This window comes from Papio anubis, chromosome 1 (assembly GCF_008728515.1).
Source record: "Papio anubis isolate 15944 chromosome 1, Panubis1.0, whole genome shotgun sequence".
NCBI lineage: Eukaryota > Metazoa > Chordata > Mammalia > Primates > Cercopithecidae > Papio > Papio anubis.
Window position 1 is genome coordinate 139,195,690 of NC_044976.1, and position 13,727 is coordinate 139,209,416.

Here is a 13,727-nt window from a genome sequence, read left to right on the forward strand (position 1 = left end):
CCATATGGTTGTTCCAGCATTATATTGAAGACTCTCCTTTCTCCATTTAGTACCGTTGGAACTTTGTTGAAAACCAGTAGGCTGTATATGAAGTCTGTTGTGTTCTAGTGATGTATATTTCCACATCGATATATGAAAATTCAGTTTCTTCACATCCTTGCCAGTAGTTGGTATTGTAGGTCTTTTAAATTTGAATTATTGCCATTCTAGTGAGTGTGTAGAAATATCTCATATGGCCTTAACATGATTACTGTAGCTCTATAGCAAGTCTTGGAATCATATCATGAAAGTCATACAAATTTGTTCTTTTTCAAAATTGCTTTTGGCTTTTCTAGGTTCTTTAACTTTCCATGTATATTGTATAATCAGTTTATCTGTTGCTACAAAAAGGTCTTGCTGAGATTTTGAATCTATAGATCAGTTTGAGAGAATTGACATCTCAACAGTATTGAGGTTTCCAAAGTGTAAACATGGCATGTCTCTCCATTTATTTAGGTTTTTAATATCTCTGAACTGTTTTGTAGTTTTTAGTGTATGTCTTTTGTTAAATTTGTCGCTAAGTGTTTCATGGGGTGGTTGTACGTAATATTGCTTAACATTTTAAATTGTGGGAAAATATATACAAAAATAAATGTTACCATTTTGATCATTTTTAAAGCACATAATTTAGTGGCATTAAGTACATTCATTCAGTTTTGTGCAACCACCATCACTGTCTATTTCCAGAATGTTTTCATTATCCCAAGTAGAAACTATTCATTAAACAGTAACTCATTGCCCAGTCTTCCCAGCCCCTGAAAACCTCTATGTTAATTTCCATCTTTGTGAATTTGATTATTTTAGTACCTCATATAAGTGGAATCATATAACATGTGTCCTTTTGTGTCTTGCTAATTTCACTTAGCATGATGTTTTCAAGGTTCATGTTGTAGCATATATCAGAATGGCCATTTTTATTTAAGGTTGAATAATATTCCATTTTATATACCCACAACATTTTGCTTATCTATTCATTTTTTGGTAGACATTTGGGTTGTGTTTGTTGTTTGGCTATTATAAATAATACTTCTCTAAAGATTAGTGTACAGGTATTTGTTTGAGTCCCTGCTTTCACTTCTTTTGGGTGTGTACTTAGGAGTGAAATTGCTGGATTATATGGTAATTCTTTAACTTTTTGAGGAATTGTCAAACTGTTTTCCACAGCAGCTACACATTTTACATTCCCACCAGCAATTCCACATCCTGGCTAACAGCTTCGATTCTCCATCCCCTTTTTTGATCATTGATATCCTAGGACAGGGATCCCCAACCCCTGGGTCATGGACCATTATGACTAGTATCTGTGGCCTGTTAGGAACCAGGCCACACAGTAGAAGGTGAGTGGCAGGCAAGTGAGCATTACTTGAGGTCTGCCTCCTGTCAGATCAGCGGTGGCATTAGATTCTCATAGGAGCCCGAACCGTATTGTGAACTGCACATGCGAGGGATCTAGGTTGTATGCTCCTTATGAGAATTTAATGCCTGATGATCTGTCACTGTCTCCCATCACCCCCAGATGGGATCATCCAGTTGCAGGAAAGCGAGGGCTCCCACTGATTCTACATTATGGTGAGTTGTATAATTATTTCATTATATATTATAATGTAATAACATAAAGTGCACAGTAAATGTAAAGTGCATAAATAATGCAATCCTGAAACCATCCTCGACCCTCACCCTGGTCCGTGGGAAAATTGTCTTCCACGAAACCAGTACCTGGTGCCAAAAAGGTTGGGGACCGCTATCCTAGTGGGTGTGAAGTGGTCTCTGTGCCTGATTGTGGTTTTGGTTTGCATTTCCCTAATGTCTAGTGATGTGTATCTTTTCGTGTGCTTATTGGCCATTTGTTTATCATCTTTGGCAAATGTCTGTTCAAGTCCTCTGCCCTTTTATCAATTGGGTTGTTTGGTTTTTGTTGTTAAAGTATAGGAATTATTTGTATATTTTGTGTTCAGTTTTTAATAATGGCATTTTAGGGATGAAAGACAAAGGTCCTTTTCAATCTAAAGAAATGACAGAGAAAAGTTCTTCTCTCTGTTTTCTTTTAAAAGGCCGATTATCTTTATACTTTTCATGATCAAAATTGGCATTATCAAACCTTCAGATGTGAAAACTGTGTTTTATAAATTTTTCAACAGGCTTTGTTTTACTAAATAATCCTTTGCTGTTGTTGTTGTTTGAAACAGGGTCTCACTCTGTTGCCCAAGCTGGAGTGCAGTGGCATGAACACGTGAGGCTCACTGTAGCCTCCACCTCCCCGGCTCAGGTGATTCTGCCACCTCAGCCTCTCGAGTAGCTGGGACTACAGGCACATGCCACCATGCCTGGCTAATTTTTTGTATATTTGGAGAGACGGACTTTTGCTATGTTGCCCAGGCTGGACTAAACAATACCTTTGAAGTTGCTATTTTTATTTTACTCTGTTAAGATAGCTTTTGGCTCATTTATATTAAAAAATATTAAGGATTGTGTTTAAAACAAAAGCAAGACTGTGCTTTCATTCAGGTTATCAATCACTAATGGTGTTTTTGAAAAGATTTTAAAAAATGCTACAGAAAATAACTGTTGAATACTTATCTCATTTATATTCAAGACAAGATAGATTTAGAGAAATTCTGTTTTTCCTTTTGAAAAATACAGTATTTGGAATTAAGATCTCAATACATGGGTTTAATAGCAGATTGAACATAGCAAAAGAGAGGATTAATGAACTGCACAGAAAATACCAGGCTAAACCATGGAGAACAAAAAGGATGAAAGGTGCAGAAACGAACATACAAGTGAATTGGTGAAAAGATCTGACATATTTGTCATTGGAGTCCGAGGTGGAGTACCTCTGAATAGAACAGGGCAAAAGCAAGCAAACTAATTTTTTAAAAACCCTAACATTTGAAGGGCTCATGACTAAGAAATTTTCAAAACTAATGGAGGATTTCTAGCGTTCTGGTGATGTGCTATTATTTGATCTGGGTGCTGGTTACCTGAGTGTTTAACTTTGTGAAAACTGACTGGTTGCCATGATTTGTATACACTTCTGCTACATGTTATATTTCAATTAAAAAAAAAAAAAGTGAATTGAGCCATAAACAATTCTATAAAATCATGAGACAAATGTGGCTTTCATAGGAACCGAATTTCAATAATATTCTCTGATATTGGTGTATTGATCTTGATTGATCTTTTTAAAAACGATTAACAGAAATTAACAAAATTTACTTTTAATTTTGTTGGAAATTATTTCAATGTAAGGTCAAAGTACTTTAGTAAGCAGAATGAATTCATTTCTAGAATTAAATGTATTAAAATGAAAAATACAGTATTATTTTAAATTCCATTTTTTGAATATTCATAAAAATAGTTCTTCCTGTTTTTTAAAAGAGAAATTTTTTCATTGTGTGAAAGTTTGTTAAAATATTTACTCATATACCCTTAGTAAACTGTTCCTGAGCACAATCTGTGAAATTAACTCCCAGCCTTTTTAGTTTTTTTGCTTTATATAAATATTCTGTGATCTCTTCTGTTTAGTAAATAAGTATATTTTCTCTGTGGTAATTGATTTTTTTCTTTTTTTCCTTCAGTCCTGGCTTCTGAAATAAATTGTTTTAAGTTGTTGAGCATGGTAAACAATATAGATGTATATAAGGAGCAAATAAAAAGTCCCTGCCTATTTCCCTCGATTCTCCTGTCTTGTTAGCAGGGACTTAAAAAAAAAAAAAAAAAAAACCAGCTTTACAGAGAATACTTTTCTATACTTAGATTGAAACTAGATAAAAAGTAAGGTAGTTTAAAAATACTTAATAAACTTATGGAGAGCATATTAGATAGTAAAAACTTTATTTTGAAAGTAAGCTGAAATCTGAGAAATGCTTTTACAAGTATGTAAAAATTACAAGACTGTTCTTTCTTTCAGATTTTGTATCAGATTGTACCATCTCATAAATTGATGTTGGAATTCCATACATTACTTAGAAAATCAGGTAATAAATAAATTTTGTTTTTTACCTTGTGTAGACAAGCTATAGACTAGGGACCAGGAAACTATGGCCCATCAGCTAAATCCACCCCTTGCCTGATTTTATAAATCAAGTTCTGTTGATGTCCATCTGTTTATGTATTGCCTGCGGCTACTTTTGCACTATAGTGACGGAACTGTGTAGTTGTGACAGAGACTGTATGCCTTGCAAAGCTTAAAATATTTACTATCTGGGCCGTTATAGAAAAAGTTTGCCTACTCCTGTCATACAAGGTGAAGGCAGTAGTTTGCAAAAGAGAAATGGCTCGATTTTATATAATTCACTCCATTTTAATCCCTACTAGATTTCAGCACACCATAGAAGGAAATAAGTTGGCTAAGCCCAAACTTGTCCTAGGACTGCCTGGGTTCCTCTCTGAATATAAAAGAACATGTATAAAATGCCCAAACAGGGCAGGTACTTTAAGTAATGTTCTCAGTAGAGGAGTGTAACCCACATTGAGATCAGACTCACCACCATTACCTCATTAGCAGGAATTTTTATTGAGTTTTTCAGATTCATTGCAGGAGTAAAAGCATAATGAATTTTTAAAAACTGTTAACCAGAAGGCTTATGATTCAATATTTTATCAACAACATATATGTAAAGTATATGTACAGTTGATAAAATATATACATGTATATTTTAGCTTTGTACATTTCAATACCTTATGTAAACTTGAATTGTTACAACCATTGCAGAAAAAGAAGAACACCATAAACTGGGGTTGGAGGTATTATTTGGAGTCTTAGATTTTGCCGGATGCACTAAGAATATAACTGCTTGGAAATACTTGGCAAAATATCTGAAAAAGACCTTAATGGGGTAAGAAACATACAGTATTTATTACTAGGTCATCATAAATAATATTTCCCAATATTTTAGCTAATATCTGTCAGTTTTTAAAGATCTTTACTTATGTTTTTGGATTTTTTTGAACTGTGTCTTTAGCTGTTTTCTGAGTACATTTTCTTCTGAAGCAAAGAAATACAGAGTCATAAGGGGAACATACAAAAATTCTATCAATTTTTTTTATGCCATCAAAATAAATCCTGTGCTTAGCACTGCTGCTTGCTAAGGACTACATATGTGTTTTCCAGTTGGAAATAAAGACTAGCAGGGATCACTCTTTGCTAATGACTCGTGATTTGTGCGTCATTAACTTGTAAGATCACATGGGAAGCAGCTTTCCTCCTACCTGTGTTTGATCATTTTTTCAGTGAGTATTTTTAGGACCTCACAAGATCATCATACACTATTCATTCAACAGGTACTCATTAAATCCATTGTGACCTGGGTATCTAAAAGTGTACCTCTGATTATAATATTATTAGTGTCATATTTTGAGTAAAGGAAAATGAATTTCCTGTTATTTTTACTTAGTGTGTGAGAAGAAGGGATATCACAAAATTGTTTCATATATTTATTATATCCAGTTTAGTTGTTAGGCAATTCAGTATCAGTTGGAACTTGTTTCAGGCTTCAGATCTGACTTGTCTTGATGGGACAGTGCTGTTTATAAAATGGTTTTGGTGTCGTATGTTGACGCACTCACTGTAAACCATTTTCTAAATCTCAAGCACTGAATAAACTACTAGATTATAAGGTCCTTGAAAGCAAAGAGGCTCATTTTTTCGAACTGCTGTTTGTTCTACCATAGGGGGCACATGGGTGCCAATAAGCATTTGCTCAATTAAATTAAAGAGATCTAATGTGCAACACAGACTGTAGTTAATATTGTATTGCGTAGAGGAAATTTACTATGAGTAGAGTTCAGGTGTTCCCACCACACAAAAAAGTTTATGTATATAAAACATGTTGTGTATCTTAAATATATGCAATGAATAAATTATTCACTGACACATAGAATTGCCTGCACTTAACAGTTTAACCTATTTGTTCATGTATTTGTATAATAAGGGCATCTTAATTTGGATAGTCATTCATGGCAGCATATAATTTTAAGTAAGCTTTTACTTAAGTAATAGTAATAGATAATGTTGACTGAATATTTACTATGTACCAGACACTATGCAAAGAGCTTTATATAAGACCTGCTGTACCCTACTACTGGAATAGTTTAATCTTAATAACATCCTATGAGATCAGTACTGCTAATGTCCTCAACGGCACTGAAGCTCAGAGAGGTTCAGCAACTTGCCCAGGATCACATACATAGTAAATGGAAGAGCTGATATTTGAATCCAGGAGTCTGGCTTTGAATCTTAGCACAGACTCGAAGACACTGTGCTAAACTGTCTGTTTAGTGAAATGGAAAATGGGATATGGAGATAGAAGAGAACAAAAAAGGATTTGCTTTCCTGTTGTTGCCAATCATGTGTTATGCCTTGGCCATATTCAGAATTTAGCTTGGAAACATCTTCCTTGTCATCTTTCTGTAGACTCTAAGTCTAAATTCTGTTAATATAGATTTGTTCACATCATTGACCCTCTCTTTTGACATTTGTCTTTTCCAGAAACCACCTTGCGTGGGTTCAAGACGAGTGGAACTCCAGGAAAAACTGGTGGCCAAGCTTTCATTTCAGCTACTTTTGGGCAAAAAGTGATTGGAAGGAAGATACAGCTTTGGCCTGTGAGAAAGCTTTTGTGGCTGGATTACTGTTAGGAAAAGGTACATGTTTTTGTTTTCGTTTTATGTAGACATAGCTTTTGGCTGATTTTGGAATAATTCATTTAGAGCTTACCTAATGTGGTACCTAAAAATACTAGGTGCTTAAGACGTAACTGCTTAATGGAAGAGTGAATCCTGAGTTGGGACCAGGTCACGTGCTTAGATTAGAAGCAGTGATTTCATATCATTGATTATGATTGGTTTTCGTCTCCTGACTTGAGTGTTGTTAGGGGGCATTAAGATACATGATACAAACTTTTCACAAGAATTGACCATTTAGCCTTGTTTTATAGAAAGTTTACTGATATTTTCAAGTATCAAAATATTCTTTATTGACCTCACTGTTCTTTAATAGCTTCATATTATACCAATATTTACTTGTCTATTTCTGTAAGCACGAAACATTTCCTCCACTTAAGAAAAAGAATACCTTCTACTAGCATATGAAAAAAATTATCTTCAAAGAAAAGGAATATTGATTTTTTCTTCAAAGAAAAGAAATATTTTGGGTGGTAAAACTCTTACCTGCTTTCTACCACTGAAATATTGAAAAGGTGGCCAGTACCGAAATGAAACTATCACAGAGTATGTCCAGAAACGAAGAAAATAAATCTTACAGTGACCACTAGTAAGCAGTCCATTGCTAGGGAGCTTAAGGTGTCCTGAAGAGATTCTCCAATTCATTTTTGAATATAGTTTCTGTTATTTTGGAATTAGTAGTCTCAGTGAATGTAATAAAATGTTGATTGAGAAGAAAATAAAAATTCTCTAATACACTGATGACAAGGAACAGAAAGGTGATTTGGATTGTCATTTTTCTACTACTTTATGAGTAGAGAGGCATCTAGCACAATTATCAACAGGTCTCTTTGAGCAGAGTAGAAGGATCTGGGTTACGGGAGGTGGAGGTTGCAGTGAGCCAAGAACATGCCACTGCACTCCAGCCTGGGCGACAGAGCGAGACTCCGTCGGAAAAAAAAAAAAAAGGGAAAGATCTGGGTTAATTTTCCAATTCTCTCACTCACTTGCTATGTAACTTAGATCAAGCAATTAACTTTTAGGAGCCTTTTCTGTGAAGTGGGCATTGTAACACCCGTCTTATTGTTGTAAGTATCATGTGAACATCGCATCAAAGTGCTTCGTAATTTCTAAAGTGCTCTACAAATATGAGGCATCAGTTACTCCCGCAAGAGCCACATCTCCTCTCAGGCTGTTAGTGTGGGGTTAAATGAGTCTATTCATTAGTTAAGCTGGGCTTGCTTCTTGCTCTGGTTACCAACCTTACTTTATAGGATTCAAATCCTAGGCATGGTCTGCCTTTGCTTTGTGCTTAGAGTGGGGTATGATGGCTCTCTTTCTTTCCATGTCTCGCTAAAAGCAAGCCAGGCCTATTTCTCCTTGGAGGGGCCTTTCTTTGTTGGGATTGAAGCTACTTGGTTGCCCTGTGACTTCAGCTCTCATGGACTTGAGAGTTAATATTTGTAGTTTTTAAAGCTTTTTCTCTATGTTAGGGTGGGAACGAAGTTCTTTCCAGCTTTCTATATAGGTACAGGCAAAAATTTGTGTGCAGAATATTTTGTTTTTTACTAAGGTAGTATGATATGTTTAGAAACACAAATTATTTTGGTGATACTACAGACACCACTGCTTCCCAGCTAGTAAAATGTTACTAGCTGGGTGTAGTGGCATGCAGTGCGCCTGTAATCCTGACTACTTGGGAGGCTGAGGTGGGAGGATTGGTTGAACCCAGGAGTTTGAGACCAGTTTGTGTCACATAGTGAGACCCCATCTCAGGAAAAACAACAAAACAAAAATGTTAGCAATTCTGGCATACTAGTTTCAGGAATAATAAAAAATGGTTACTATAGATACAGTATATGTCCTTGCATTTTCTCAGGTAAGATGGATGCATACAAGCTGAAACTGTAATGAAATTAATTTTTCTTATGTGATTTATGGTCTTATTCATTTACCAACTCTAAAAATCCTCAATATCCAGTTTACGTTTTTCTTACGGAAATATGATTCATTTGTCTGAAATATTTGACAAATGCTTGACAGTCCTGTGTGTTGTAAGACTATGAAGAGCAGGTGGAACTTCTAATGAGCACGAGGCCCCTCTGTCAGAGCTACGTGGTCTCCACCTTGCTGCTCGCTACATGGCTAGAATGAATAGATAATGTTTGACCATTTCTAACCTATGATTTGTTTATTCTAATCCTTCACACAAAGATTTTCTACAGAGAACTTTCTTACTGTTATGAATGTAACTTTGACTGATTTACAAGCTAACATTGAGAAGGAAGCTGTACAAATGTGCTTTTGCAGAAGGCTCATTTAATATGTGACTGTATATAATATACCTATCACCATCACTAGGGTGTAGGAGGAAGGGTAGAAAACAAGCTAAAGTCTATGCTTTAATTATGATTGATTACAAACATCTTTGTGTATGGGAAGAAATATATTTCATTGGGCACAGTTGAGAATATACTTTCGCCATATTGGTAATGCAAATACATTTTGTATATAGGAAGAAATATATTTCATTGGGCACAGCTGAGAATATGCTTAGGACATATTGATAATACAAATAAATCTATTTTCATAGTCATTAGTGTGCTAAACTTAAAGCAAAAATTTAAAAATGTAGAAATATACTTGAAAAAGGTGAAAATGTGATGAGTATTAAAACTTTTTATTTTGCTTTACTTTTTAGGTTGTAGATATTTTCGGTATATTTTAAAGCAAGATCACCAAATCTTAGGGAAGAAAATTAAGCGGATGAAGAGATCTGTGAAAAAATACAGTATTGTAAATCCAAGACTCTCATACTGAATTTTAGTTATTTCACAGTAGTAGCTACACAGTAAGTAGCTCAGTAGATAGTTATTGAATGTGTTTATGTAGTTATGTGTTATGTATTAAGAAGCTTATATTACTACAAAAAACTTATTTTTATATATTTTTATATTTTTGTATTATTTATAGCTAGAGAAACAGTATTACTGCCTTTGCTCTTTGTAACTGTGTCTGTTTTCTTTTTTGTAATGTTAAATGTTACATTTGTTAAAGAATAATTCTTCAAATGACAAAATATTAGAGAATATAGTTCTACAACAGTTATTGTTTGCAAATACTTTGCCTCTGGCTATTGTGTAATAAACTATAACTTGTGGTGCTGTGAAATGAATTTATATTCTTTTATATTCTAATTAATCAATTTTAGGTATACCACCATGAAGAAATATATTGGTGATGAGTTCTGTTGAGGAATTTTGAAAAGAGAGAAGGATTTAGAAAACACTCTTTCTCGGCCAGGTGCGGTGGCTCACGCCTATAATCCCAGCACTTTGGGAGGCCTAGTTGGGTGGATCATGAGGTCAGGAGTTTGAGAACAGCCTGGCTAACACAGTGAAACCCTGTGTCTACTAAAAATACAAAAATTAGCTGGGCGTGATGGCAGGCACTTGTAATCCCAGCTACTCAGGAGGCTGAGGCAGGAGAATCGATTGGGCGGAGGTTGCAGTGAGCCAAGATCGCGCCACTGCACTCCTGCCTGGGCAACAGAACTAAACTCTGTCTCAAAAAGAAAAAAAAAAAAAGAAAAGAAACTCTTCTTTTTCAGTATAAAGACATGACAGTTTGGGGCAAAATAACCTCCTGCTAGAGAGAGACCTTTTGCTCTAGAGGACTAATTTGGGTTGTAGCAGTAGGGAGGGCTCGCTCTTTTCAGTTGGCATTGGCCTCACTTCAAAAGGCTCTCGGCTTTTTGGTGCCTGGCACAGCAGTCTAAGATCGCGAGGTCAAGAGATTGAGACCATCCTGGCCAACATGGTGAAACCCTTTCTCTACTAAAAATACCAAAAAAAAAAAAATTAGTCTTGGTGGTGTGCACCTGTAGTCCTAGCTATTCAGGAGGCTGAGGCAGGAGAATTGCTTGAACCTGGGAGGTGGAGGCTGCAGCGAGCTGAGATAGTGTCACTGCACTCCAGCCTGGCAACAGAGCGAGACTCCGTCTCGGAGAAAAAGAACTCATGCGTCCCCTCTCCTTTTTCTCTTGGAAACTAGGATGCAGCGGTATGTAGCTGGACAGTGGAGGAAACTTGCCAGTGGAATAGTATCCCTGAGTCACACAGTAAACCCACTGGGAAAACCTAGCCAGAAGCCAACAGCAAGTTTCCTGGTTTATGGGCTGAGCTTTATAATATGTTGGGATAATTGGTAGAATAAGTGCTTCTTCAGAAATGTCAGCTTTTACATTTACTGCTGGGATAACTAGTAATTGAGTTCCATGAAAACTCACTAACTTCAGAGCAAGTCTAATAGTTAGATGGTGAGACACACGTTTCCCATTGGCTTATATTCCTACTAATTCTAAACCATCTGCAAGAAGATTAGGGGACAAATTGTGCTTTGTGAATAGTTTATATTTCAATATTACTTAGTAAGAAAGGTCTATCAATAAAGAAGTACTTAGAAAGTACATGTAAAATGAGTAGGCATTCCACAGAGCCAAAATAAACCAAGTTTAACTTTTAACATAAATAGGGTAGCTTTACTGCTGCGAGTCCATGATTCGGTTGTGTAGGAGTTCTGTATAAGACTAATACTCTAGCAGTGAAATTCCCAAAGTATGTGGAAAACATCTGAAAGCATAGGCCAAGATCTGCTTCCTGAAACTTTTCGTCAAAAGCAATAAAATAGGATTATGATTTCTTTTGATCTCTAAGAAAATGGAGGTGAGAATAAAGAAATGAGTAGATATGTTCTTGGTTTCCATACAAAGCTGTCTCAACATTTTTACATCAAATGTTCTTATCTAATTGTTAGTGCAATTCACCTGTGAAACTTTTTTTAGGTCCACTGATGTTTAAGCTGCTTCCATGAATAACAGTAATAGCTAAAATTCATCAAGTACTTTGGGCTTTACCTTTCATTGTAAAACCACCACAGTCCTGTGAATTATCCCTATTTTACCAATAAAGAAAATGAGGTCATTGGAGATGAAGTAACTTGCCAAGGTCACAGCTCATAGGTGTTGGCACCAGGATGCTAACCCAATCAATGTGGTTCCAAAGATCACACTCTCACATAGTATCTGTATGGCCTCCCAGTGCAGTCGGTGTTGACTACATGCCGAGCGCTGAGCCAGGTGGAGTGAGACAAAGCAGCAAAGGTAAGAACCCAGGTCTGTTCATTTCTGCCTGCCAGTGTCATTTCACAAAGCCCCTGACCCTGTGACGACATGCAACTCTCTGGAAAGATGCCTTGAAGACAAAACAGCATAAAGCACAGGGCACCCCTACGTCTCTTGCCTGAGTCACTATATTCCTTAAGTGACCCCAGTCCTTGCCTTTTCCTACACATGAGATAAAGTCTGATAGGATTAGTGATTATGCTTCTGTAATCCATAACCAGATGTACTCTTACACCTAAACCTCGATGAGATTCTGCTTGAATGTAACTTTTGAGCAAGTTTGATGTGATTTTGATCTACATGAACCCTACCACCTGTATATAAGCAGTGAGCTGAAATACTGTGCTGGAACAGTCTGACAGGACTGCTTGCTTATATGGTTGCTACTTATAACTATTCATCACTACTACTTTAAGACACTTTAGCAGTAACTAAATACAGATAATTTAAAGTCTTGTTTTCTCCTTGAAACCTCTGAACCTCTGAAATAGATTTAGGATGTACAACCTGATGTTTTGATATGCATTCTGAAATGATCACTGCAGTCAAGCTAATTAATATCTTCATTATCTCTACATAATTACCATTGTGTATGTATTGTGTATGTATGTGTGATGAGAAGATTTAAGATCTTCTTAACAAATTACAAGTATGTAATACAGTACTGAGCTGTCATCACCGTGCTGTACATTGGATCTCCAGAAATCATCTTGTATCATTGAAACTTTGTACCATTTGACCAATATCACTCCATTTCCCCCTTCCCTCAGCCACTGGCAACCATCTTACCCTCTGCTTCTATGGATTTGACTCAGATTTCACATACAAGTGAGATGATCATGCAGTATTTCTCTTTCTGTGGTCTTGCCTATTTTAATTTTGCTCAGCATAATGTCCTTCATGTTCCGAATGGCAGGATTTCTTCCTTTGATAAGGCTGAGCAATATTTAATTGTATTTTTATAAACCCTATCTTTATTCATCTGCCAAAGGACATTGAGTAATGCTGCAATGAACATAGGAGTGCAGATATCTCTTTGCAATCTTGATTTCAATTCCTTTGGGTATATATCCAGAATTTTCTATTTTCAATTTTTTGGGGGAACCTCCATATTGTTTTCCATAATTTACATCCCTGCCAGCAGCATACAAGCGCTTCCTCTTTTCATCCTCACTAGCGCTTATCTTTGACCTTTGATACTATTCATTCTACCAGATGTGAGGCCGTATCTCCTGGTTTGATTAGCATTTCCGTCGTGACTGGAGATGTTGAGCACTTACTCATATACCTGTTAGCTATTCGAATTTCTTTTGAGAAGTGTCTATGTAGGTCCTTTGCCCATTTTTAAAATTGAATTATATTTTTGTTATTGAGTTATATGAGTTCTTTCTGTATTTTGGATTATTTGCCCCTAGCTGATTAATTATATGGAATGTGAATTACATCTCTGTAAAGCTGTCAACACCCCATTCCCTTCCTACCTCCCCTCATAGAAAGAAAGAAAAATGTTCTATGGAGTCAGAAAGGTCTGGGTTCAAATTCCAGCGTGGCTGAAGCCCCCCAGCTAGCTGGGCCTTACCGTTATTCTGTAAAATGGGATGGTCTGGAAAGGTTGATATAAAGTGCTGAACATGGTTCTTGGCAAATGTTTTTTTCTCAATAAATAGAAACATTGTTTTATGTTAACATTTTTGAAAAAGGAAAAGCAACAAAAATTAAGAAAAAAACAGGTGTGGCCTTTTGGACCCAGTTATTTACCTGTATTTACAGCACAAGGGCTTTTTCTGGTGGATTGAATTAGAATCTTTGTATTTTAAATATTCCAAAAGGAAACAAGCAAGAC

At 36.0% G+C, this 13,727-nt stretch overlaps 2 protein-coding genes across 4 annotated transcripts in view; both read left to right on the plus strand.

Annotated features, from left to right (window-relative positions):
• TAF1A (TATA-box binding protein associated factor, RNA polymerase I subunit A) overlaps nucleotides 1–9,873 on the plus strand; it is a 31,671-nt gene extending 21,798 nt beyond the window's left edge. For all 3 annotated transcript variants that reach the window (XM_009186918.4, XM_009186914.4, XM_017949287.3), the window contains 4 exons: nucleotides 3,950–4,016; nucleotides 4,754–4,877; nucleotides 6,530–6,684; nucleotides 9,404–9,873. In XM_009186918.4, the coding sequence (XP_009185182.1) occupies nucleotides 3,950–4,016; nucleotides 4,754–4,877; nucleotides 6,530–6,684; nucleotides 9,404–9,522 (465 nt within the window). In that variant the 3' untranslated portion in view covers nucleotides 9,523–9,873. The remainder of the gene's footprint in view (nucleotides 1–3,949; nucleotides 4,017–4,753; nucleotides 4,878–6,529; nucleotides 6,685–9,403) is intronic.
• Nucleotides 9,874–10,633: 760 nt separating this feature from the next.
• HHIPL2 (HHIP like 2) overlaps nucleotides 10,634–13,727 on the plus strand; it is a 36,023-nt gene continuing 32,929 nt past the window's right edge. Inside the window, exon 1 of the mRNA XM_009186932.4 lies at nucleotides 10,634–11,863. The gene's annotated coding sequence lies outside the window, so the exon portion shown is untranslated. The remainder of the gene's footprint in view (nucleotides 11,864–13,727) is intronic.